Below are 25,749 nucleotides of genomic sequence, written 5' to 3'. Positions count from 1 at the left end.
TTATACATCCTAAAAACGACCGTGTCTGGTCTCCGGTCACTCAACGCAGTGTAAAGATAAGATAGAAAAGCGCTATATATTGACATTTTTCTCGCGCATTTTGGGTTTGCGCGCGGATGCGACTGTTGCATCACGCTGCGCAACATATTAAGGTGTCTGAAGTTTGGTAGAAAGCCGTCTTGCTTACAATCTCAACAGTTTGTTTTATTGTTCAAGCACGCTTGCATAATGTTTGCAAAATTCAGAGTGTTTATACCCAACACGTCTCAATTAAGATCCTGCTTTACCACGGTCTTCCTTTTTGAAATTTTCTATTTCCTTAAGTAAGGGTTCGCTGAAGCCACTGCACCGGCAGCAAGAGACCATTTTTTGATTAGCACGCGACACTAGCGGTGCAGCCTTAAAGCGTGAAACGTACATATGTGAAGTGCGTATAACGTGTCGTACGGTGGATCGTACCATTGAACTGCTTCAAACATTTCCTGTTTGGGCAGCTTCTGATAGCTTGTAGCAGTACAAACATATTTTTGTTGTGTTGGTGAACGGCTCAGATGGTTATGATGCGCCGGTGATTCACATCTAATATCCAAAACAAATACAAGCAAAGCGAGAAAAACAGACACCGAAGCTCTCTGATGCCTCGCGCAGCTAACCAACAAGTTTGCAGCAAGTTATAACCATCCGAGATGCCATGTTTCCGACTCGCATTCCGATGAGTGAGGCGGCTTCGACGCAACGCTGCTCATTTAGCAGAGTTAGATTTGCAGGTAGTTTTCATTGTGAGCGATTTAAGCAGCTGCAACCGTTTAGTCGAATGGCCGATCAACCCCGTGGATGATTGTGATTCCAGTAATTGGTAATTAATGGTTGATATCTAAGAACTGCAGCACGTGCCGATCCTTCTTGATTGTCATGAACGAGCCATTTGAGGATGATGACTGCACTCTGACGTATACTCATTGCGGGCATGGGCCATTAATTCGGTGTCGATAAGAAAGTACATTTAAAGTAGCTTTAAGGTATGCTTGTGAATTGCTCAGACAGTGTCCCCAGAACACCATCGAGGCAGTAAGTGGTATGGGTGAAATCGGAAACAGAAATAGAAGATATGTTATGCGGTATGTTATGCGGTACACTTCGACCCTTTTCCTTAGCTTCATATGTCAACGAAAGTTTAGCAGGCATCGTTCTCATTTCTTGTTTACGTCGTGGAATAAACGCACTCACCTTTTTTTCCGTTCCGCGGTCCAGAGAATTTTATATTTCCTTGGTAAGTATAAGGCCGATCAGTACTTCCTATGTCTATAGGGTATGTACGCTTATGCACGTTTCATATTTAATCAAACGATGCTCCTGCTCGCCGTACAGAATGTTTTTATATGAACGTTATGTTTGTACCATTCATACTTTGAGACAGAGCCCACTGTCCCGTGATTCAGGTCCCAAACTACGGCTGTGACAAAAAGATGAAACCAGAGTTCAAATAAAAGAAAATATGCTTTTATTTCTCGGAAAGCTTAACCGGAAGTAAAATAGAGGGTGAAAAAGAAACTTGAAGAAATGGAGCTATGAAAACAAAATAGAAAACACTTCGTGGCCACTGACAGTACTGTGACAAGCGTCAGGGCGTACGTAGTTCAAGAAATCTCACTTTAAGAACAGGATTCATGGTGTTTCACAGGGCAAAAATGCTAGACGATCGTGTGGGCCTAAGGCCCTTTCTCATAACAGTTTCATTCTGTGTCGAAGAAGCGCATAAGCAAAGTTCTTGAAGAAAACCGCGGTCTGATGTTGACTAAGGGACACACGCAAGCTTTAAGCCATTCCAGGTGTTGTCCGAGCAGCAATACTTCCGTGACCACATCGCGATTTGCAAAATGATTGAGCCTTTCACGGTGGACAGTGCAGCTTGTGTCAGATCATCTCAAATCTGTACATCAAACAGTTCAGAGGGCGTTCAAGTCGAAGGTCCTCTTCCACAAGCTGGCGAACGCAACCTCCCTTCTCCTGGGGCAGCCCACGTACGTCGCCTGGTGGGGGCCGAAGCAGTTGGCACACATCGGCGTCCTTCGCTCGCATTCCTCATCGCAGTAGCGAGCGCCACAGTTCTTGCAACGGCCCACGGACACGCAAGCACGCGAAGTGTGGCCAAACCGCAGGCACTTGAAACACTGCAGCGGGGCTTCAATGTACTCCTCTACGATGAACTTCTCGTTCTCCAGCTCGAGCGTCTTGGGAAGCGTGGCGTCTGGCTTGAAAGTCAGCACGACGCTGCTGCGCGGGAATTCCTCGTAAGTGCCGTCGTGAAGCCGCTTCACCGTGAGCTGGCGCCTTGCGCTCAGGACGCCCACGTTCGCAAAGACCTCGGCGAGCTTCTCGTTGGTGTAGTGGTAAGGGACGCCACGGATCTTGGCCTCGTGCCGCAGGTACATGCTGGGTATGACTGACTCCACGTCGGCTCCACCAAGCTTCTTCAGGTTTAGCAGCTTGACGGCGTCCGCGGCGGTGGCCACGTTGACGCAGAGGAATCCCGCGCGGTTGATCTTCTGATTGACGACGTTGTCGCCGATGACCTCTTCAAGCTCGCGGGCTACCTGCCCTCCGCGAATGTTCCAGAAGGTACGGGTCGTGCTGATGGCCTTGAATACTACCGGAATGCCGAAGACCTGGCCCTCGTTGCCACGCCCAGACAGGCAAACGCCGTCGTTGGTGTTCTCGACGTCGGATTCGTCCTCGTCGTACTTATCGTCGCAGCTGCTGTATGTGCGGCGGCGTCTTTTCGAGGAACGCGGTCTGTGCGAGTCTTCAGTTGCCCTAGAACTCCTCTCGGACGAGTGTCCCGACTTTTCGCAGTCCGAACTTTCCTCGTTCTTTTTGCTGGCCGGAGCAGTCTTCGTCTTTTCGGTGGGCTTCGAGTTGTCTTGACGCGTGTCTTGAACCTCCGTTTTCTGCCCAGCACTGGCGTTTGGAGCTCCACTTTGACCTATCTCTTGATCCTTACTTTGTGTAGAAGAGCTTGCAACTGCGCATTCGGGAGTAGAGGACGACACCTCGTGATCGTTTAAGGCAGATTGTTTGCCTGAACTTGATTTCATGTCGCTTGGATTGCTGATGTTGTCAGTAATCAATGTATTCTTACATTTATCGCTCTCTATGGTAGTCGGTGGCCGTGGCCCATAAAGAACCTCGCTTTCCGCCATGACCGTGTCTTCGTTCAACACGTTTGCCTTCTGTTGTTTTGCCAAGGGCTCCCGGTTTTGCAAAGGATTTCCAGAGTCTTTCAGTTCAGCATTCCGGTCTTTCACTGAAGTTTCTTGTTTCTTCACAGCCAAGCTTTGGTTATCGGTGGGAGATTCTACAAGCTTCGACAATGATACCTGCTTTTCTGGCACCACCTCAGAGTTGCTTTGCCCGCCTTTAGGATCCCTAGTTTCATCAGCCCTCGATGTACTTTGTTGATTTTGTGGTTCTGGTTGCTGCTTTTCTGTGTCAGCATCCTGGTTCTTACTCTGAATGGTGGGGTCACTAAGTCGAGCTTCGTCAGCTGTGTCACTTTGCGTAACACCTCGGCTAACTCTAAGCGTCTGAACCAGCTGCGCTGCGCCTCCAACCGTGGCTCTTGCTTCGTCTTTTGCACAGGTCCTGGTATCGTCTACGTATGCTTCTATCATTTCAACATCAGAGTTGGGATGCTCGCCGTCCGCTGCGGATAATTTAGGAGCTGATTTGTACACTGCAACGTTTGTGTTGTGCACACCACTTTCTTCAGGTTCTTTTTGCTTTGGGCCCGGCGCCAGCATTTGTGCAGATTTCGCGTCCGATTGCCCTTCTATCTTAGGAGGCACTCTTTCCTCTGATATTTTTTCTTGACTGAATGTAGGATCACGGGTCTGCTTCTGACTTGCTGAAGAAGTGGGAAGTTGTTGGTTGTGCAGCGACAGTGGGCTAGCTGCTGGTGGTTGAACATTTGTTGCACCACTTGGACATTGACGTCCAGTGAAGTAGCTTGGAGTTGGAAGAGGCGGCCTTTTTAATGCTCCACCCGCCGAGAGTTGGCCTCCTGCTGTGTTGAAAAACGGCGAAGGCACTGGAAGCTCCGGCTTTGGATCTGCAGTAGTAGCGTGCTTTTGTTGAAAGTCATAAAGGCTGGCAGTCCCGGGGACGGATCCTGCTTGTTGAGGAGGTGTCATGTAGCATTCTTCCCCGAAATGAATTGGCATGCCAGTGAGTGGACAAACCTGCTGCGTGTACGCAGTAGTCATTGGAGGCCGTAGTTCGGGAGTATTGGGCACGCTTACGTTGCACTGTGTTGGGTTGCTAGTGGAAGACGGTGCTACCTGGCGAGTTGGGCGGAACGATTGGCAAGTGAACGACGGTGGCCGAGGAGGCGGCGGAAGTGCTTGCTGAGCTGAAACCACAGGCAACGTGCACGCAAGCTGGAGAGGTGCGAGCGAAGTACCGGGTGCCTTATATTGTGTGGCCCCGCAAGACCCTTGAGAAAGTACTGGACGCTGATGTACGTCTGAAGAAGTAGAAAAGTGTTTCTCGTTACCGCTTTGGACATGGACTTGGCCCTGAGGTTGGCCTATGGTTGGAGCACGCGTTCCTTTGTCTAAAGGATTGGGACGCAGTACCTGGGAGGCCAATTGTTCCAACTTGCCCTTCGGAAGCGGAAAGCTGATAGGGCGCTGTAGTTTGCGGTCTTCGATACTGCCTGGTCGCTCCTCTACAGGACTACGCAATGGCATCGATGCAACAGGCGGATCATCCTTGCTTTCAACAGTCGAAGGAGGCTTTTGAACCGCAGATTCAAGTGGCGTTGGTGGGACGCTGTTTACACATAGCGCAACCGGAGGTCGCTGCTGCTGTTGATCGGCTGTAGCGGGTGAGGGCTGCACACATTGTGGCATTTGTGAGACGCTCCTTACAACTGAAGAAACCGGAGGGTGCTGGCGCTGTTCGGATGTAACAGTTGGAAGGCGTGCTCCTTGGAGAGGTTGTGGGACGCTAATTGCACATGGAGCAAGCGGAGGGTGCTGACGCTGATCGGCTGTAGGAGGTGCAAGGCGCGCACCTTGTGGTGTCTTCGAGACGCTGGTTGGACATGAAGCCACCGGAGGGTGCTGGCGCTGTTCGGCTGCAGGAGGTGGAAGGCGCGCACTTTGTGTTGTCTGCGAGACGGTGGATGCACATGAAGCCACCGGAGGGTGCTGGCGCTGTTCGGCTGTAGGAGGTGGAAGGTGCGCACTCTGTGGTTTCTGCGAGAGGGTGGTTGCACATGGAGCAACTGGAGGGCGCTGATGCTGTTGGTCGGTTGCAGCGGACGGAATGTGCCCACTTTGTGGTGTTTGTGAAACGCTGGTAACAGATGGCGCCACCGGCGGGAGCTGGCGCTGTTCGCCTGTAGTAGGTGGAAGGCGTACACTTTGTGGTGTCTGTGAGACGCTGCTTACAGGAGGAGTAGGCGAAGCACGCTGGCGCTGTCGGTCGGCTGTAGGAGGAGGAGGAGGCGCACTTTCACTTCGAAGTTTGTCAGCAAGCAACGAGCGCTGTTCTGGCCCTCTGGCACCTGATGCCGTCTGGCACTGTGAAGCCAGTGGCGCCCGCTGATTCTGCTGCGAGATATCTACGCTAGACATGGGTCGCCCAGGAATCGCTGGCCTAGGCAGCTGCAGTGGGGGAACAGGAGCGTCTAACCTGTCTGGAACACCACCCAGAGCTTTTGCTGGCTCCCCAAGTGGCCCTTCCTTGCTGAGTGATGGTCCTTTGTAGCCTGAACCAAGCATCTGGCCTCTGTAACTGGCGGCTGGAATATTTGGCCACGGGTTTTCAGGGTTAGCGGCAATTTCTTTGTAGCCTGCTTTAGCAGCTTGCTCCATTACAGTATTTTTCGGATGGATCGGTACTGCGGGACGCACTTCATCTTTTACTAGCATCACTGGTCGTTTATCGAAAGCCGCGTTATCGTGCATCAAACGAACATCTCGAACGCCTTCAGGTGTACAGCACTCTTTCTGGCCCATTGGACCGGGCATTTCTTGTTGATAGGTGGAAGCAAATCTGACCGGGCCCTGCCTTTCAGGGCGACCATCACTGAAAGGACGACGTCCTCGACCCGGTGAACTGTGCAAACGTTCCTCGTAAGGTGCGAAGCCCGGCACTTCTCGACCGCGCTCTTGGAATTCCCGTGGGCAGGGGTACCCGCGGTCTCGACTGGAACTCCTTGGAGGCCTTTCGTTGTAGCCGGGTGTATCAGGATCCCGAAAATTGCCACCGGGATGGTCTCTCAATGAGAAGGGCCCCCTTTCCATCCCACCGAACTCAGGTGGTCCCGAACGGTGAGGGAAGGAATCGAATTCATCTTCCCAGCCCAACGCTCCGTGGTCGCGCGGTCCTCTGTCAAAGTCTTCCGGACCCCAGTCGTGGCGCCGAGTCGGCACTGAGGCACTTCGCCGGCTTTCCTGGCAAGGCATTAAAGGTGGTCTTTCGTCATTAAAACCGCTAGAGTACTCTGGCACAAAAGGCCGCTGGCCCACGCCTCCAGTACGAGCTCGTTCGTCGCCGTAGGGAGGACCAGAGCGCGCCCACTCAGGGCCGTCATCGGGCCACTCCTGCATGCGACCAGAGCGGTGTTGAAGGTCCCTTTCATCGCCCAAGCGCTGCGAGCCACCACGGAGGCGGTAGGGTTCGGGGCCTCGTTCCTCGCGGTCCCCTAAACCGTCGAATCGCTCGTGCTCACCGCCGTGACGTCCTGGGTACCCGATGGAATGTCTCCCGCGGTCTGGAGATCCAAAGTACCGCTCACGATCCCCGCCGTACCGCGGGGTACTCTGGGGACGACGAAGTCTCTCCGGTGGTGCGGGAGGCCCGCGCGGGTCGCCACTACCGGGGCTGCGGTAATCGTACGATGCCAGAGACAGCTCGTCGTGCTCTTCGGGCAGGCGCCTTCCTCGGTGCCCTCTGTCACCCCTGCTGTCGTCCCGCAAATGACCGTCGAAGTGAATCGGAGGTACGGAAGCCGAACCGGCAAATCGTTCGTCGTCGTATTCCGGGGCTCGCCTTCTGTGTTCCATGGGCCCCTCATCTCCGAAACCCGGGGGTCGCCTTCTGTGCTCCATGGGCCCCTCGTTTTCGAACCCTGGGTTTCGCCTTCTGTGCTCCATGGGCCAGTCATCTCCGAACTCTCTCCGCCGTTGACGGTCAAGTAGCGCTCTCGAGAGATGGGGAGTAGATTCTAACAGCGACGGCGAAGGCTTGAACCCTGGCATGCCGGACGGCGGGTGGCGCGTAGGACGCGGTTCGAAGGAAGGCTTGGTTCGGCTGTCGCGTCTGTGGTCACTCATGGCTTTTGTCAATCAGCACAAGCCGAGAAAGTCGGGGCCACGCAGGCAGTGAGTCGATTACGGGAGCAGTGGCTAATTACACAAGTGACGACGCGTCAAAGGTACTCCACGTTCAGCGTACATGTCGTGCTAATAACAAAAAAAAAGTCTTCGGCATCTGTCGATGCGGCGTAGCGCGAAGGCAAACACAGGGTTGGGTACCGGACTTGTCTCACTGCCGGTGCTCAGGTGAGATTCACGTAAGTCAGCGGGGAAGCGGCACAACAAGAAGGAAACACTTGCCCTGTCTGGCGAAGCCGCTCGATGAGGGTTTCAGCGAACCTCGGCGCAAAGCTCCGTTCTCGTCCTCGTCCCACTGTTGACGTTGATGCTGATTCCTTCGCAATGCTTTTCTTTTTCATCGGTTCATTGTGGGTCGCAGGAGGATCTTCATCTTTCTCGGTGGCTTAGGCTGCTGGCCTGCGAATAATACTACGGTTAGTCAGAATACATGATCTGCCAAGGTCGACTAAAGCAAATTTCAAATTTTTACAGTTTTCATACCCTAATCTTTTGGTTAGATTAATTTTGTGATTAGTTTCTTATCTCTATGAAAAAGTATAAACTCATGGTGAGCAGGGGGCACGAGAACGAAAATACACATGGTAGTTGCGAGGCGATATTTAATGTTATCTACTAACCACAAGCGCAGGTTAAAGTAATACAGGTTCTGCTACTTGGCAGGTGCCTTATAACGGCGACGAAGGAGTGAACTTTGCCTAACGCTCGTCGTACCGATGAAGTCCCGTATATATAAATATTTAGGCGTCATAATTTTATAAGATCATAAATGGGACAAGCAGGTAATATACAATGTCAATAAATCACTGGCAGTTCTATACTCGTTAAGACGCTCGCTTAGATCCACATCAATGGATACTAAACGCTTAGCACACCTGTCACTAGTTCGCTCTATACTGGAATATGGAATAGCATGTTGGCTTCCCTTTTGTAAGCAGTACATAGCAAAATTCGAGAGCGTACAAAGGAAAGCGATTAGATTTAATTTTAAGAAGTATCGCCGTCTTGACTCCCCCACAGAACTATTAAGGCAAGCTGAACTTCTCACTATGCAAAATCGAGCTCGACTACTTCGTCTTAAGTTTGTCTTCCTTCTTCTTAATGGCAGTATGTAAATCAATGGGAGTGACTACTTGCTACAGACAGATACACGTAGTTCTCGAACAAAACAGACCAAGCACTTAACAGAATACAGATTTCACAACGACACATTCAGGTAGTCCTTTTTTTCCACATGCAATACGTGAATGGAACATGTTGTCTGATGACATTGTCACCTGCACATCACACGAAACTTTTATCGCCAAGTTATCAAACAATGCTCTGTAGCTACGATCTGCGCCTAGGCGAGCTGCGTCGTACAATGGAATTCTGATTCACTTTTCAGTGTCTTGTATTCTGCCCTGATATAAATACCTGCTGAATCTTGTCTCTTGCGCGTTGCACATCCAAAATATTTACATTTTCTTTCTTTGTTCTTCTGTGTGCTAAACCTTCCAACATGGCGTTTACTACCATTTTTCCCCGCTTCTGTTATAGAAATTGTATAATGATTATGGAGTGCATACGTACCGCATTGTTGACCCAAACTTATCTATGTCCGCGCCTACTTGAACTGTCTTCTCTTGAATATGTGTCCTGCCCCTTTCTTGCAACAGCCTCAAATGTGAGGCTAGCAGTATGTTCAAGTAAATAAATATGTCTTAATAAAAGCGCGAGTACTGATACCGTAAAAAATAACCATTTCAAAGGAAAGTCTATCTTGGAATCAACGCCAGTCAGTTCTTATTATTGCTGTTGGTAAACACGTAAGGTCTGTCATGTCATGCGCTCAAGCAAATTCACTTAATTTTTTTTTCTGTCATCTGAAAAGAAATGTTTAGCTCTACAGCTGACATGTCCGCTCGTACTTCGTATTTGGCCACGGCGTCGCCATTGGTAGGTCGGCGCTCAAAGTTGCGAACATTTCTCGCATCCTGGCGCAGTTCATGCAGCGCATGCGTGCGGTTTGCGCTGCCACCGCAGCGCAACCGGGACGTACAAGATTAGCCGACGTCATGGTGCACCGAACTATTCGAGTTCGTGCCCGACGCTGTCGCGCAGTCGCATCAGCGCCAAGTACGACCTGAAGTCGTCGGCATAGTGTGTGTAAAGTCATTTTACGCGCTATAACTAACTGTGAAATCTTTCAATTCTGACTTTTTTATTAGTTTCGTTTTTTTAAGCAGCTTTCATTTTTCGTGTTCTGTTTACAGCATCGAGACGATGGTTTTCCTCTGAAGGGGGGCCGTCTTTCTCCTGCGATTGTTTCTCACCGGCTAACCAACGTTACAGAGTTATCGGTCGGTGCCAGGCGCGCCTTTTGTGTGTCAGAACTTACTCGAATGTCGTCACCTATTCTCCGGCGAAAACATCTTTCCTAATCAAATTGTGTGCCTTCATGGGCATAGTGGTGTGTTTTTTTAGAACGTACCTAAGCAACAGCGAATACGCTGGAATGCACGATGAGTTAAGTCTGAAAAGCCGACGCGCTTCATCTGTCATTAGATTTCGACGACCTACAATCGTGCTTGCCGCCGTGGTTTTGCTCTGATTGCCGGATCCACACAGTCATCAAACTCACCGTAACGGGACCAGCGTCCGGCGTGACACAGCTGTTTCTCGCCAGTTTCTTCATAAAAAAAAAGGAAAAAAGAAAAGAAAAAATGGCTGTGGCTTAGCTAAGGTTAAGCCCAGGATGCGAAGCATACTAGCCTTTATTTTAGTTGTTGAACCACTGTTTAGCCTGTTGAACTGCTGTTGCTTGGCTATATTTGGTACGGCTAGACGAAGAAACAACTCATGCGTTACTCTGCTTCGCCTTCAAGAGTGGAACGCGACAGCGTTCCCGTCGACCTGCCAAGGGGTGTAAGACAATGGGCTACGGCGCAGCGACTACGCGCCCCGCATCGGACGCGGTGAGCGTCGAGCAACGCCGCGTTCGGCGCGGCAACGAAATGTGCGCCTGAGCAAGCGACGCACGCCTGAGCCTTAGAAACAGCTCATTTCTAAGGCAACACCGCATTCACTAGAGGCGCTTTTGTACCGCTTTGAAGCATCGTACTCGTGGCTCAGTGGTAGCGTCTCCATCTCACACTCTGTTCGATTCCCACCCAGCCCATCTTGCAAGAGTTGAGCCAAAGCCACCTAGAAACAAGCGCACCTGCTTATATACCGCCGCGACGCCGCGAGCGACGGCGCGAGTTTCTCCTCTGTCGTTTCTCCTCTGTCATGACGTCACGGTGTCACGTGGTATGGCATGGGGTCAAAGGTCACTGAAGGCGACACCGCCGCGCCTGAGGAGCTGGGTTGAGCTCTCGTAATATGCTTCGCATAAAAGAACGGGACGCCGGTGAGGTGGACCTATGCTCCTAATGAGCACTGTCGTCCCAGTTATAAGAAAAAAAACCGGCGAGGAAAAGCTCCTTCATGACGAACGTCGGTGTCATGCTAGTGACAGGACGGGGCGTTTGAAGACTGTGTGAATCAGGCCCCGAGTGTTACCTGTTTTTAAGCATGAAATGCTTTTAGCTCGCGCTGTCGGCGACCTTCTATTGACCTTGAGCTTATCGATAAGCCAGACCCGTTATCCGGGCACTCAAACGAGAACATCCGGGTAAGTTACGAGAACAAGACGAGATCATCCGGGCAACCAGTCGAGATGGCATTACATACGCTCGTTACTTCCCAAACAAGTTACCAAGGAATACTGCTTCCGAGTTCTTCCCAATGTTTCTTCACAATATCACTCAAGCTGTAACTTCTAGTACGCTGAAGTCTTATTTCTCATATTCAATTGGCGACGCTCCAAAGGAAGATACAGGGCGCTATACACTCTTGATTCTCATCTTTTGGTGCTGGCACAGAATTGCCTGCTCTAAAAAAAAATTACAGGGTTTCACGTGCCAAAACCACTTTCTGATTATGAGGCACGCCGTAGTGGAAGACTCCGGAAATTTCGACCACCTGGGGTTCTTTAACGTGCACCTAAATCTGTACACGGGTGTTTTCGCATTTCGCCCCCATCGAAATGCGGCCGCCGTGGCCGGGATTCGATCCCGCGACCTCGTGCTCAGCAGCCCAACACCATAGCCACTGAGCAACCACGGCGGGTAGAATTGCCTGCTCTCTTTTCAACGCCAGCGGTGCATGCGCGAGGTACGCGGCCCGTCGGGCGCACCGGCAATGTCCAAGCCGGTAGAGAGTCTAGGGAGTCTAGGGAGTCTGCATGCAAACAGCAAATACATAGCACGCGTTGCATACATAGCAGTCAACGCTGCGGAAGCTACGCAAGAAGTTCGGTCAAGAAAAGATATCGCTCAGCGCGTTCCGTTCACGCTTCGCTGCGCCGCCAACAGCGTTCGCTCGCGCGAGCATAATGCACGTGAGGCTGCTCGCGGCGGGTTGCAACTAAAACGCCCGAAAAGAACAACAAAAATGAAAATGACCTATAACAACGCATCAGCAGCCGTGTACCGCAGTGTGTAAGTTTCTAAGGGTTTAAACTTGTTTCGTTCGATACTGATTCTATATAAAAAGCAGTTGCGCGCAATTGCGATAAAGAAATGGCTGTGGCTTAGCTAAGGTTAAGCCCAGGATGCGAAGCATACTAGCTTTTATTTTAGTTGTTGAACCACTGTTTAGCTTGGTGAACTGCTGTTGCTTGGCTATATTTGGTTCGGCTAGACGAAGAAACAACTCATGCAGGCGAGCGCACGAGCTGAGACCCGGCTATGTAGCTACGCGGACGCAAGCGAGCGCACGAGTTGAGCCTCCGCTTTTGCAGCTGTTATGACGTCATATGGTAGCTACGCGGCCGCGCGCGGTGCAGCAAGGAAGAGCGTGGTTGTGCGGCTAGTATGATTCGCATAAAAAGCATCGAACTATCTCCAAGTGCGTGCGAAGCCGCTGCAAGAAGTCTCTCTAGCCTCCACAGCGTTGACTACTGTGTATGGAAAGGAGTATAGTGGCGTCCGGCGATCCGCGGATGGATGTTTGACCGGGACGAGACGCGCAATGAGGCTCTGTTGGTGACAGGAAACTATTGCGTCCATACGGACCAGTGCACAGTATAGCGTGGTGCGGTGTCGTGTGGTGGCGTGTACCGTTGCGAACGCGCACCACACATATCTTAAGATTGTGGCTAGTGTCATCTGCAACCAATCTGCTTTTCCGGTAGACGTTTCATGCTTACATCTACTCTCGATTACGGGAGAGCCAGCATTCTCTCTTTTTTTTTAATCTGGACACAAATTTTACGCAGTACACAAATTTTACATAATGCCAAAGCATGACTGAGACAGGATACTGTAGATTGAAAGACATAAGAGTAGACGTATGACATATAATGAAACACTAAATTAAATATCGGTGAAGCTCTGTGAGCTGAGATGTGGTGAAGAGTTCAATGTCAAATACCAGATGCATTTTAAGAGTTCAGAAGTCGGATTAGAGCGTTTAGAATCATTTGTACACCATATTTTGTCATCAACGGCGACATTCCACGAACATGAATTTCGGGTACTGTGTAAAATGCATTAAACATCTTACTAGAAATATATCCATACGTGCTTTCTTAGTATCGTACGCTTCAGATTAGTGTTCGCAGATGAATTTCATCATATCGACAGAGCATTGTCGCTAGGCTATAACGCTTAAAAATATTCCCAGTGTGGTGTGTATGTGTGATGGTTGCTATCATGCGCATTGTCTACTTTTCCAAGAAAACAATATTGCGACTACCGTCGAGGTGCGATTTTCCGAATGAGTTGCGCATAACTGATGTACGAAACCAGCAGAGTACGATAAATTAGTATTTTTATCCCTCGTCGGTAAAACATACATTTCTGTTGTTTAGCATTCCCGTAATAGGGCGTAGTTTCGGAAATACAAAATTTATATGTTGGTCCCATCGTAAACTCTTTCAAACGTGTACACATAAAACATTGATACTATTTACTTCTACAAGAATATCATTGAAGAGTAATTAATTATTCCACTGGATACCTCCATATTTGGCACAGATAATAATATCTATGAGAAGCTTCTTGCGACCAAGCAGGCAAGGTGGGCAAAGTTTATTTGCCGCATCGATTAGGGTAGAGTGACACGTAGATAGAAGATAAGAATACGCTGAAGTCATCGGCATAAACTATAAATCTTACTTCTGGTCGAGTGACAACAGTGTCGCTAACATTTAAGTTGAATAGTGGTAGTCTAAGAATGTTCCCTTGCGGAACTGCGGTTAATATTCGAAGAGTTCAAGAAGCAAATGTGTTAATACAGATTGTTGTCTGCTGCTCAAACATAATTAGTTCAAGCGCTGCACCCCTGATGCCAGATATTTCTAGTTTGCTGGTAAGGAATTCGTGATGGATGTGATCAAATGGCTGCTTGAAGTGATTTTTTTTTTTTTAGCAATCAGGAGGCACGGAAGCGGGAGTTTCTTGGAATCGTAGGTTCGCTGCTGCCAATGCACGCGTAAAACCATCTGATTACAATGAAATAATTCATTCTGATTCGCAAGTGAACCTCCGGTTGTAAGAACAGCATAAATGGTAATTAGTACACGTAGAAACTGTTGCAACAGCGGTGGTCACAAAGGAACTTACGGTAATACGAGCTTAATTGCTGAATACCTGGGAGCGCGGAGATCGCGTTTCAAGCCACACTAATACGCTAGCGGATGCGGGGGCATCAAATCAGCCCGTAGCCTTGAATCCTACAGGAGACGCCGCGGGCGACGTATTTCTGACATTACTTTTGGAATCGCACCGCGAGAATCCTGCGCATCACTTTATCATTTACGGCGATGCACTGTCAACTAATCCGCACCCGTAAGAGTGCCTTCTGTCTATAAATCGCAGCCTTACAATCTCTTACGAGTATAAGGGTGTGAGTTAAAGACCCATTTGCACCCTTAGGACCTTCAAGGGTGTAAATCGGTTTACACCGTATCTGTTAACGGGAGTTCTACAGCAGAAGGACTCCTAAGGTTGCGACAATTCCATTACCGAAATTCGCTACATGTATTTGGCATCCGAGATGCTTGCATTGGCATACATCTGCCGATGTCACTTGTTTCTTTTCATTTTCTTTTTCCAGTTATAATGACGTCTGAGGTGCGCATGCGCCGTTCGGTCCTGTCGCGCGGTCCCCCTGGTGTCGACCGCGCATGCGCACCCATGGGTGGGGTCAACGTCAGAAGGTCTCCAGACGTACGCAGTGCGTTTGGTTACAAAAATATGACGACGACAAGCAGCCACATCGTCCCGCTATGTATATTCCAGCTGCATGGCCCAGTCGAGCGTTCTTGTTGTACCACAGCTTGGGTGACCGCCACACGCGCCCACAGAATAGCGCTCCTGCCGACCAGATATTACCAGATATGTGCGCGCATAGACTAATCCCCGTATACGTAAATGCATCTCAAATTGAAGCCCATGCTTCATTTGATATGAACGACGCCCGGTGCGGACGCGCCCAAGACGCTCATTGCGTTTCCTTGGGTGTGTTCACGACAGGCGTCATTTCAATCAATTCAAGCGCAGGCTTCAACTTTAGACGCATTTATGTATACGGGGGTAAATCTCTCCGATCGTTTCACGGAGGAGGTGCTGGCAAACGTGGATGGTTTGCCGGCGATCCCCATCTCTGGCACCGTCGACGTGGGAGACGCCTGTAACACCGCCGATAGCTTTCCTATGATCATGCGCCAGCTTTGCGAAACGCCGGGTGTCTGCCACAGGGCGCCGTTCCTGCGAGCAGTTTTCTCCCGCGCGCTGCATTGCTGCGCCATGTCGCCTCCCCGTATCGCTTAGAACACCACGAGAAGGGGCTCGAACGCCACGCCTAAACATTGTTATCGATTTCAGTGCTTGACGTTAGGGCGAAACTGTGGCTGCACTCGCAAAGCCCGTAAGGGGCTCTTCGCTATTGGCTGGTCGTCTTCGCTAAATATATGTCCAGCGTCCGGATTGGTTGCAGTGCTTTCTTACGAAGAATATTGGCGTAAGGCTTGGTTGCGAATACGGACCCTGGAATTTATTTGCTGTTTCTTTTTGTGACGAGACATAACGACGTGACTACCGCAGGTTTCCCAATTCAGCGCCTAACCGACTGCTACGTGAACTGCGACTGACGATGCAGCGATATCGTGACACGGCTGAATATAGGCACGCCAGTGCCTGCAATGGCGCTGCGCTGGAAACAAACCTCAAGCACATAAAAAAAATGCGGCTAAAGTACTTTGATAATACATTGTAGTACATGCCGATAGTACATGCCGCTCGAGGAGGCCTCTAGCCTTTCGCTGGAAAGTGAAATCCAGCGTTTGACCGAATCCTGCCTGGTTAGGAAGCGGTCTCCCACACGGGAGCCTGTGAACAAGCCTGGCCTATGGGAGCCGAAACGTCATTTTAATGTCTTTCGCTAAATGTTTCTAAAGCGAAAGCTTTAAGGGCGCTGCTATACGCAGAAAATCCGGCATCGTCGGCGGTGTGTTGAACGTGAATCAAGAATCAATAAAAGAATCAATAAAATTCCTCAAATGGTTAAGGAATGTTGGCATCGACGCTTAATTTCTTAAGGAGGTTCCTGTAACCAAAGGAAAGTAATTGAGCAAAAATAAAATTGGGGTTTCGGTGGAAACAGACCCCAGGACCTTCAGAATGCGAAACGGCCACAAAGATTCGTTAGCTCAAGCTTGATAGAGGTAGTTGTAGTGAATGCTTTGTCCTCTTTGACTTAGTAAGGTACCTTAGAGACAGTTACTGTTGCGTGCATGGTAAATATGAGTACACTAAGTAAGAACGGTCTAACTAGACTGAAGGGAATGCGGGTGTTGTGGTGGTCCATTGTACTTAAACAAACAAATTTGTGTGTATATGTGAGCTATCTACAGCTGGTTGTGTTATGACTTGGTGAAATGTCTTAGAGAAACGTAGAAATGGGTGCATGTTGAACGTGTGCACACTAAATCGGAATGAGGCAAGTAGACTGAAGTTAAGACGTGTAGTGGTTCACCAAACAGAAACGACTGGATGCATTATTATTATTATTATTATTATTATTATTATTATTATTATTATTATTATTATTATTATTATTATTATTATTATTATTATTATTATTATTATTATTATTATTATTTGTTTTGAACACATATACACATACACAGTATATGTGATGCATGCAGAAGGTTGTGGTTCGAGTATCTGGTGTCGTTAATGAGTTTGTATGGTAATTAGTAAGTTAACTGCAGGGGTTATGCGAGCATTTGTATGCTCCATTGAATATGAATTCATGTGACTGTGAATATGCAGAGGCATGTCCCGCGATTCAGTATAAAACAGTGCAGCAATAATTAGTGATTGATTTTTTTGGTTCCTTTGTTGGAGTTCTCTTTTATTCATTTTGCTGGAAAGTGGTCCGTCTACTTTACGTTGCGCTAGGTTATTCTAGTCAAAGTCGACTTTGTCAGCGCCTTCTAGAAGCACACGTTACGCACCTGTCGAGGCGCAGCTCGGGCTGTAAGTATTTTCTTTTTTTTCAGATTTTCAAGTGCAAAAAAAAAAACCTTGAGGTACGAAGTGTTTCCTTTGGTTTGGGTCTTTTACATGGCATTGGAGGCACGACCCAAGCCAGAACTAATTGGTTATTGCCGAGTATACTACCGCAGAGATGGTAACGCGCATTCCGTTAGCACGGGCAGATTTCTCCGCAGACAGCAGATTTCTCCGTACAGATCCAACTTTCTGTCACCGGCTACGGGTCGGAACAGTAACGTCTTGACCAATTTCATAAAATAACCTGACATCAATGTTGGGCGGCAGCGATTCTTTTAGCTAGCGACAATGCTTTTTTTATTTTGCAATAAAACTACCGTTACATAACCAGAGCCAAAGCACTTTAGTTGTGACCGGATTCTAGCTGGCGCTGCTTCCTTAGAGGTAAAGTAGGGGGAGGGGGGAGGTGCAAGCGCTGGCTTCACCTTTCTCTGTCACTATATATATGACGATTACAAATGCGTTCCACGTTTTGTGAGTGGAGCTTGTAGTGAATTCTTTCGTCACCGAGTGTAACGTCACATCAACGCCTGCAAGGATGAATCTCATTAGAAGGAACTCCATATTTGCGTCTCGGAATATTTTCCGCCGGCTGTCCTGAAGACCGATGCAAAAAGGCGGTGTCCAAAACTCGACGTCTATGACGGATTTCCGGCTCTCAAAATCGCTCTCGCCGCATTCAACCGGTATTGATCGATCGATCGATCGATCGATCGATCGATTGATTGATTGATTGATTGATTGATTGATTGATTGATTGATTGATTGATTGATTGATTGATTGATTGAAACTTTTATATAGAAGGGGCTGCCCGTGGCCTAAGATAGGGGTAAGGGATCAGATGAAAGGAAGGACGCCTGCCTCTTTCGCAAAGGACAGCAAAGCGTTAATTCTTCTAAAGCGTAGCGTTCCGTGCCCGCCTGTTGAATACAGAGGGCGCTACCCTGCGGGGCGTGGTCTCGGACACCACCTATTTCCTACCCGCCGACATGCGAGCTTTAAAAAATCGCAAAAGCAGTCAACTAGAAGACAAAGGAAGAGGTCGGAGGGTGGGGAGAAGGATGCAGCAAGCATTTTTGGTTACGTCGGACACGAGCACGCATCATTTGTGGGATGCATACACTACTTTATTTACGATTACACGCACATTTCATACGCAGCAAATAAGGAGCAGCAAGCTATAGGCACAGCGGGAAATTGCAAGCAATACAACGTTTTTTTCTTTTTTTTTTAGTTTAGGGCGACTTCTTTAGAGACTTTCCTTCTGCCAGTTTACGCTGCTTGAGGAAGTAGTCGGAATGGAACTTGATCGAAGCCGTTTAGTGCGTTTCATTCCCACAAAAGGCCGGACGCACGTATACAATTTAAATCTGTTTTACTTGTATGCATCTTTCTTTTTGACAATCTTGCTCGCCCCATCCTTAAACATCTTTAAAATGCTTTCGCGAACAGAACGTTTAGCTATTTCATTTTCTTTTTTGTAAAACTTGAAATAACATTTGTAAAACCGCAGTGCGAGCCCCCAAAGGCTTAAACTCTACAAATTCGGGAGAGTTGCCAGATACGAGATTATAATCAACTCAAGGAATCATACTATTACGGGCCGAACGAATACCTACGCCTTCCCCCTTAGTCGTCACCTGTTCGAAGGCCGTGTGACGTGTAAACTTGTCGAAAACTGCGGCAAAGTTCCCACATGAGGAGAATAACTCGGAGAAATCGGCGCAGCAACACCGTTCAATGCTGTTCTGAGCACTTAAGGTATACGTGCCAACCCACTCTGACATTGAATCATCTAGAGCAAGCTCTGAGCATTCCTTTCACCGAAGTACCGTACACTCGTAGGTGTTCGAACATTCTCTACTTACGGATTAACAAAACAACTTCTTACATTTTAGGATTGGTCCGTTTACGTTTTCAATGCGCCGTTTCGATATTGCCCACTTGAAACGGCATTTCCGGCCATTCGATCGCTCCGGCACGAAAGCCTTCTATCGGGAATGAATTGCAGCTCCCACAGTTTCCGACGACAGGAGAATAAACATTGCGAACGGCGCGGAGAGTGTGAACAATGGGCGGCTAAGAACGCTCGAGCGAAATCTGCTGCTTGCAAAAGAAAACGAAAGAGAGAGAAAAACACATTTCTTCTTTTTTAAACATGTTAATCAGCTGTAAGCTTTGGACTGAATAACTTTTACAGTCAACTTAAGTGGCCGAATGCGCACCTGTGTTTTATTAGGCTTGCGAGCTGAAGATGAACAATAAACTGCGCTTCCTACGCGGGTGCAGATGGTCGCCGAAATGCTTGCGAAAGCGAAGAAACTCGGCGCGCAGTCAAAAGAAAAAGAGGAACAAAAATCGAGGGGGGGGGGGGGAGGGAGGAAGAAGCATGACGTCAAACAGCCTATTTCGGAACGCCGAACTCCTCGGAATCCAGTAGTCTATCTTCCTTCTTTTTTTTCTTTCTTGTGGGACCTTATCGGCGTGTTGACCCTTGACTCTTGGTGTTATGCTTCGTGTGAATACTATATGCACATGGTTGCCGGTATCACTCACGAATGTGACTAAGTTTCGCGGTAGCTCACCGTCACGCCCGCTCTCCGCTAACATGGAGGAAGAAAGGAACTATGTGGGAGCGCTGCGTAGCAACAGTGAAGCGCCACAAAAAAAAAAAAAACTGTTGGCGCATACCGTGGTCACACCACGGTAAGTTTTATGGTCTTGCAACGCCGTTCAACGCACGCTCTTACGGAAGGACAACGGGTGCGGCAGCAATGTGCAGTGGCGCAGCAATCGTACTTCGCAACGAAGACGGTAAATGTAGCTGTACGTTGAAATACACGACAAAAGTTGCAAAAGCACACCCGGAGAAAGTGCGCACAAAGCGGCTAGCAATGCATCCGAACAAGTGAGCGTCTATTAAAACCTACCGGCAGCCAAGCACACAGCGCCGACGGTCCGCCGAGCTCAAAGTCACGTGTGAGGCCAGCTTGCTTTCTTCTTTTTTTTAGAGAGAGAGAGAAAAGGTGAAGGGAGTGGCTTCACGGAGAGGGCTGCCTGGCGTGACGCAATGCTCTCGCCATATTTAGTTCCCTCTTCCTTGGATATGGCTCTCAGTAAGGCCCTATTTCCACACTCTCCTCAAAGCGCCAGGCGGCTAGAAACTACCGCTTGCCTATCGCGCACTGATAGGCATGCGGGCCATGACGTCTGTTTATTGCGTGAGCCTCGGTCTAATGTTGTTTTCTCTCTCTCTCTCTCTCTCTCTCTGTGTGTGTGTGTGTGTGTGTGTGTGTGTGTGCGCGCGTGCGTGTGTGTGTGTGTGTGTGTGTGCGTGCGTGCGTGCGCGCGCGCGCGCGTGAGTGTGTGTGTGTGTGTGTGTGTGTGTGTGTGTGTGTGTGTGTGTGTGTGTGTGTGTGTGTGTCTAGTCTTCAAAATTGCCACACAAAGCCAATTGAAAGATTTTTTTCTTTCTTCTTTATTTTTCGGCCTTGCGCAATAACGTCCAGGCTCACGGATTTCTAGCATGGGAGCGCTGGTTGATATTGCTGATGAGAACAATAACACAATAGCAAATGAGGCAAGCGCTTGTACAGGTCATAAATATTGATACAATAGGTGCTACTGAAGTGTCTGGAAAACCTTGCACGAGGCGGCGCGTCTACCGCTGTTTCCACAGGCAGCTCTCCGCGATACTTAAGATTTCTGTGCGGACGTCTTAATTCGCTTCTTCCTTTTTATTTCTCTGTTGGAAAAACGAGCTTCTTCATCTCTTGTTTTTTGTGTTCGTCCGTTTTATGGCCCAGCTATAATATATATATATATATATATATATATATATATATATATATATATATATATATATATATATATATATATATATAAAGGCTGCAGCGCCCTTCCGCGCTGCAGCCTTTTGCTTCAATGTTGTCAGGTTAAGCATAGCTAACAGGAGCACAGCCAGACAAATACAAGCCAGAACTAGAACACCACGGCAATGCATCTGAGAAAAGTAAGTGGTGAAGGTTTTCTTTATTATTTTTACTGCGTTTTATGAATACAGTCTGAAATTTATTTCATGTTTCTGTTGTCCACTATCGCATTAAAATACGTAGTCAGCAGCCCGTGCGGCGTCTCACCTTTCTGCTCAGAGTGACGTCACAAAAATACGAACTGATTATGTCTTTTGTTAGTTTTTTTTCTCTGCAGGCTGCCAACAACACCGCATCGGTAGACTTACAAGGTAGAGGGCGTAACGCTACAGCGTTGGTATAGTTCCCAGTATTTACGTAGTGGACACGAACGCCGCCTTCGTAGATGGCACAAGCAGGCTCAGAATGGGATGAGCTGCCGTTTTCCAAGCATGGCATCCGAGATTGACGAGCGCCCGCTGAACTGCCCGATCCCAGAGGCTATGTTCCCAGCGTATAGAGTTTCTGACACAAATCGCTGTGGGGAAATGCGGCGCTAGCGTCTTCGTGAGCTGCAAGCATTGCGGTTCATCCAGCATTGCGGTGAAGGTTAGCACGAGGATTTGCCTAAACTTCGTGCTTCTGGCTTTAAATGACATTGCCAATTGATGTTATCCAACACAATGTCATGTTATAGATGCGACAGTTCCAAATGATAATGTGCTTGTGCAGTGCGTGGAAATGTTTCGCGCACTTGGTTGAAAAATCACTACACAGAGAGAGGAAGGAGAAGGGAGGAAAGAAAGAAAGGTCAAGTGCACTTTGCTACCAGTTTGCTACCCTGCACGTGGGTAAGGGGAGGGGGAGTGAAAGAAAGAGAAGACTCGAGTCTTGATGACAGTTTCACATGCAATAAGCCAGGTAATAAGTCAGTGTTGAAGCAATGAACGACAATCTTATGGGGATCATTAAGGAGTATGCAATGGAAGCCGGTGGTAACTCCGTTAGGCAGGATACTAGTAAACTATCGCAGGAGACGAAAGATCTGATCAAGAAACGCCAATGTATGAAAGCCTCTAACCCTACAGCTAGAATAGAACTGGCAGAACTTTCGAAGTTAATCAACAAGCGTAAGACAGCTGACATAAGGAAGTATAATATGGATAGAATTGAACATGCTCTCAGGAACGGAGGAAGCCTAAAAACAGTGAAGAAGAAACTGGGAATTGGCAAGAATCAGATGTATGCGTTAAGAGACAAAGCCGGCAATATCATTACTAATATGGATGAGATAGTTCAAGTGGCTGAGGAGTTCCATAGAGATTTATACAGTACCAGTGGCACCCACGACGATAATGGAAGAGAAAATAGTCTAGACGAATTCGAAATCCCACAGGTAACGCCGGAAGAAGTAAAGAAAGCATTGGGAGATATGCAAAGGGGGAAGGCAGCTGGGGAGGATCAGGTAACAGCAGATTTGTTGAAGGATGGTGGGCAGATTGTTCTACAGAAACTGGCCACCCTGTATACGCAATGCCTCATAACGTCGAGCGTACCGGAATCTTGGAAAAACGCTAACATAATCCTAATCCATAAGAAAGGGGATGCCAAAGACTTGAAAAATTATAGACCGATAAGCTTGCTGTCTGTTGCCTACAAAGTATTTACTAAGGTAATCGCAAATAGAATCAGGAACACCTTAGACTTCTGTCAACCAAAGGACCAGGCAGGATTCCGTAAAGGCTACTCAACAATAGACCATATTCACACTATCAATCAGGTTATAGAGAAATGTGCGGAATATAACCAACCCTTATACATAGCTTTCATTGATTACGAGAAAGCATTTGATTATGTCGAAACCTCAGCAGTCATGCAGGCATTACGGAATCATGGTGTAGACGAGCCGTATGTAAAAATACTGAAAGATATCTATAGCGGCTCCACAGCCACCGTAGTCCTCCATAAAGAAAGCAACAAAATCCCAATAAAGAAAGGCGTCAGGCAGGGACATACGATCTCTCCAATGCTATTCACAGCGTGTTTACAGGAGGTATTCAGAGACCTGGATTGGGAAGAATTGGGGATAAAAGTTAACGGAGAATACCTTAGTAACTTGCGATTCGCTGATGATATTGCCTTGCTTAGTAACTCAGGGGACCAACTGCAATGCATGCTCACTGACCTGGAGAGGCAAAGCAGAAGAGTGGGTCTAAAAATTAATCTGCAGAAAACTAAAGTAATGTTGAACAGTCTCGGAAGAGAACAGCAATTTACAATAGGCAGCGAGGCACTGGAAGTCGTAAGGGAATACATCTACTTAGGGCAGGTAGTGACTTCGGATCCGGATCATGAGACGGAAATAATCAGAAGAATAAGAATGGGCTGGTGTGCGTTTGGCAGGCATTCTCAGATCATGAACAGCAGGTTGCCATTATCCCTCAAGAGAAAAGTGTAGAATAGCTGTGTCTTACCAGTACTGACCTACGGGGCAGAAACCTGGAGGCTTACGAAGAGGGTTCTACTCAAATTGAGGACGACGCAACGAGTTATGGAAAGAAGAATGATAGGTGTAACGTTAAGGGATAAGAAAAGAGCAGATTGGGTGAGGGAACAAACGCGAGTTAATGACATCTTAGTTGAAATCAAGAAAAAGAAATGGGCATGGGCAGGACATGTAATGAGGAGGGAAGATAACCGATGGTCATTAAGGGTTACGGACTGGATTCCAAGGGAAGGGAAGCGTAGCAGGGGGCGGCAGAAAGTTAGGTGGGCGGATGAGATTAAGAAGTTTGCAGGGACGGCATGGCCACAATTAGTACATGACCGGGGTTGTTGGAGAAATATGGGAGAGGCCTTTGCCCTGCAGTGGGCGTGACCAGGCTGATGATGATGATGATGATGATGAAGCCAGGTACAGCGTATCTGAAGTCGGACACTCAAGCCTCTCGCCTTCAGAAAATGTAGAAGAGCTCGATTAGCTTTCTGGGCTGATGAGCTGTGAGGCCACGCTCCCAAGACATATGCTTCTGTAGATTGCCGATCGTCCTGTCTATTCAAGGCACGCTGAATAGCCTGCTGTTTTTTATGCAAGCGAGATCAGTGGCACTGGAGACAATCGGTGGTCTCTTCACGCATGCACTTAGCCCACATGGACGAGGCGGTCATTCCAATGCGATAGCTGTGTGAGTTAGGAAAGGCTATTCCTACGCGCAGCTGGTACATCAGTGTTGTGCCACGTCGTGAAAGCGTTGTCGGTAAAAGCAATTTTACTGATGGGTAGAGAATAATCGACAACATACACGTTTTTCACTAATCGTGTATGTTGTTTTTTCGGTATGCCCAGTGAACGAAAGAAGGCACCTCGTTTATATTATTGAATGAAATAATCACTATGTTGTGGGTGATGCACGATAGAGGCTTAAACTATGTAGGTCAGTTAAATAGTACTCATAAGAATACCTTACTGAAGCGTTTCAGCGCGCTAGAATTGTAGTATCTTACAAACCTCATAGAAAGTTGGCCCACTGTCCCGGGCAAGGTACGCTGCACACCTTCTCAGCTTGGAAGCATAATTGAAGAAGAAGAAGAAGAAACTTTAATACAGAATAGTCCGGCAGTGCTTGCTGTGGTGGCCTCAGGTGACGGCTCGAAGTCCTTGGACTCGAGCGGCATCTTCGGCTTGCCGGACAGCCCAGAGCTGGTCTGCCAGCTCTGAACTTCTGATAGCCGCCTCCCAGCGGCGGCGACGCCTACGGAGAAGGTCCCCGGCGGCTCCCGCATCCGGGGCGGCGTCGGGAAGAAGAGAGCTCGAGCCTTCTCCCACCCTGGCAACGGCCGCGATTATGGACGCGTCGCTAACGGAGCTGGTCTGATTGCCGTTGTTGCCGGCACACTCCCAGAGCATGTGTCGCAGCGTTGCTCTCTGTCCGCATGTTTTACACGCGTCTGTTGAATATAAACGCGGATAGCAGTGGTGTAAGATAGCGGGGCTAGGGTAAGTGTGTGTTTGGAGCAAGCGCAACGTTACGGCCTCGTTCCTGTTCAATTTGTCGTGCGGTGGCGGGAATGTGCGTCTTTCGAGTCTGTAGTGTTGGGTGAGGTCTCTGAACGTGGTTAGGCGATCGCCCCACGCCCAGTGTGCTTCTTGTTGTGTTTCTGTTGTAGTGTCCCGATCCGGCAGATCCGATGCCCCGCTCTCGGGGGCGGAGGCGGCCACATAATCAGCTACGGCTCGGCGTGTGAGACCTCGAGCCGTGGCGTGGGCCGCCTCGTTGCCCGCGAGCGGAACATCGGTATGTGCCGGGGTCCAGAGGAGGAAGACCGTAGAATTTTGGCGTTGCGAAGGCGATGACGAGTCGCCGTCGTCAGAAATTTGGAGTATGCGGGCCGCTTCCCGCGAGACACGACCGCGCGCGAAGCCGCGGATTGCCGCCTGCGAGTCGCTGATCACGATCGCAGCGTTCGGCACCGCGACGAGTGCTAGGGCTATCGCGGCTTCTTCGGCCGCCTCCGTGTGTCCCGTGGTCACCGTGGTGCTCGCGAGGCACTTACCCGAGCGGTCTACAACCGCTATCGCGTGTGCGCTTCTCCCTCCTCCATATGGAGCCGCGTCTACGTATACCGCCTCGTTGCTGTTACCAAACTTCGTCTGTAGGTCGCTTGCTCGTTTGTTGCGTCTCCCGGTGTGGTGCGTAGGGTGCATGTTCTTGGGAAGCGGCGGGATGATCAGGCGGTCGCGAACAGAGGCGGGAACCGCCGTCTTTTCTCCATGCTGGGTGTGGTACGCGATGCTGAGCGACTCGAGGATGCATCGACCTGCCTTTGAC

General features: G+C 48.8%; 2 protein-coding genes across 6 annotated transcripts in view; one reads left to right on the top strand and one right to left on the bottom strand.

Annotated features, from left to right (window-relative positions):
• The window catches only part of LOC139061057 (uncharacterized), a 96,707-nt gene that overhangs the window by 12,891 nt on the left and 58,067 nt on the right, over window positions 1–25,749 (top strand). The window lies entirely within an intron of this gene.
• LOC139061053 (serine/arginine repetitive matrix protein 2-like) overlaps window positions 1,479–25,749 on the bottom strand; it is a 42,193-nt gene continuing 17,922 nt past the window's right edge. For 2 of the 5 annotated variants that reach the window (XM_070540491.1, XM_070540492.1), the window contains exon 2: window positions 1,479–7,802. In XM_070540491.1, coding sequence (XP_070396592.1) covers window positions 1,947–7,343 — 5,397 coding nt within the window. In that variant the 5' untranslated portion in view covers window positions 7,344–7,802 and the 3' untranslated portion in view covers window positions 1,479–1,946. Of the gene's footprint in view, window positions 7,803–18,877; window positions 19,021–19,759; window positions 19,871–25,749 lie in introns of those variants that run through there. The other 3 variants (XM_070540495.1, XM_070540493.1, XM_070540494.1) reach the window with 3 other exon arrangements.

This window comes from Dermacentor albipictus, chromosome 6, assembly GCF_038994185.2.
Source record: "Dermacentor albipictus isolate Rhodes 1998 colony chromosome 6, USDA_Dalb.pri_finalv2, whole genome shotgun sequence".
NCBI classification, from domain to species: domain Eukaryota; kingdom Metazoa; phylum Arthropoda; class Arachnida; order Ixodida; family Ixodidae; genus Dermacentor; species Dermacentor albipictus.
The sequence above is the reverse complement of the archived record's forward strand: the minus strand, read 5'-3'. Positions and strand labels throughout refer to the sequence as shown.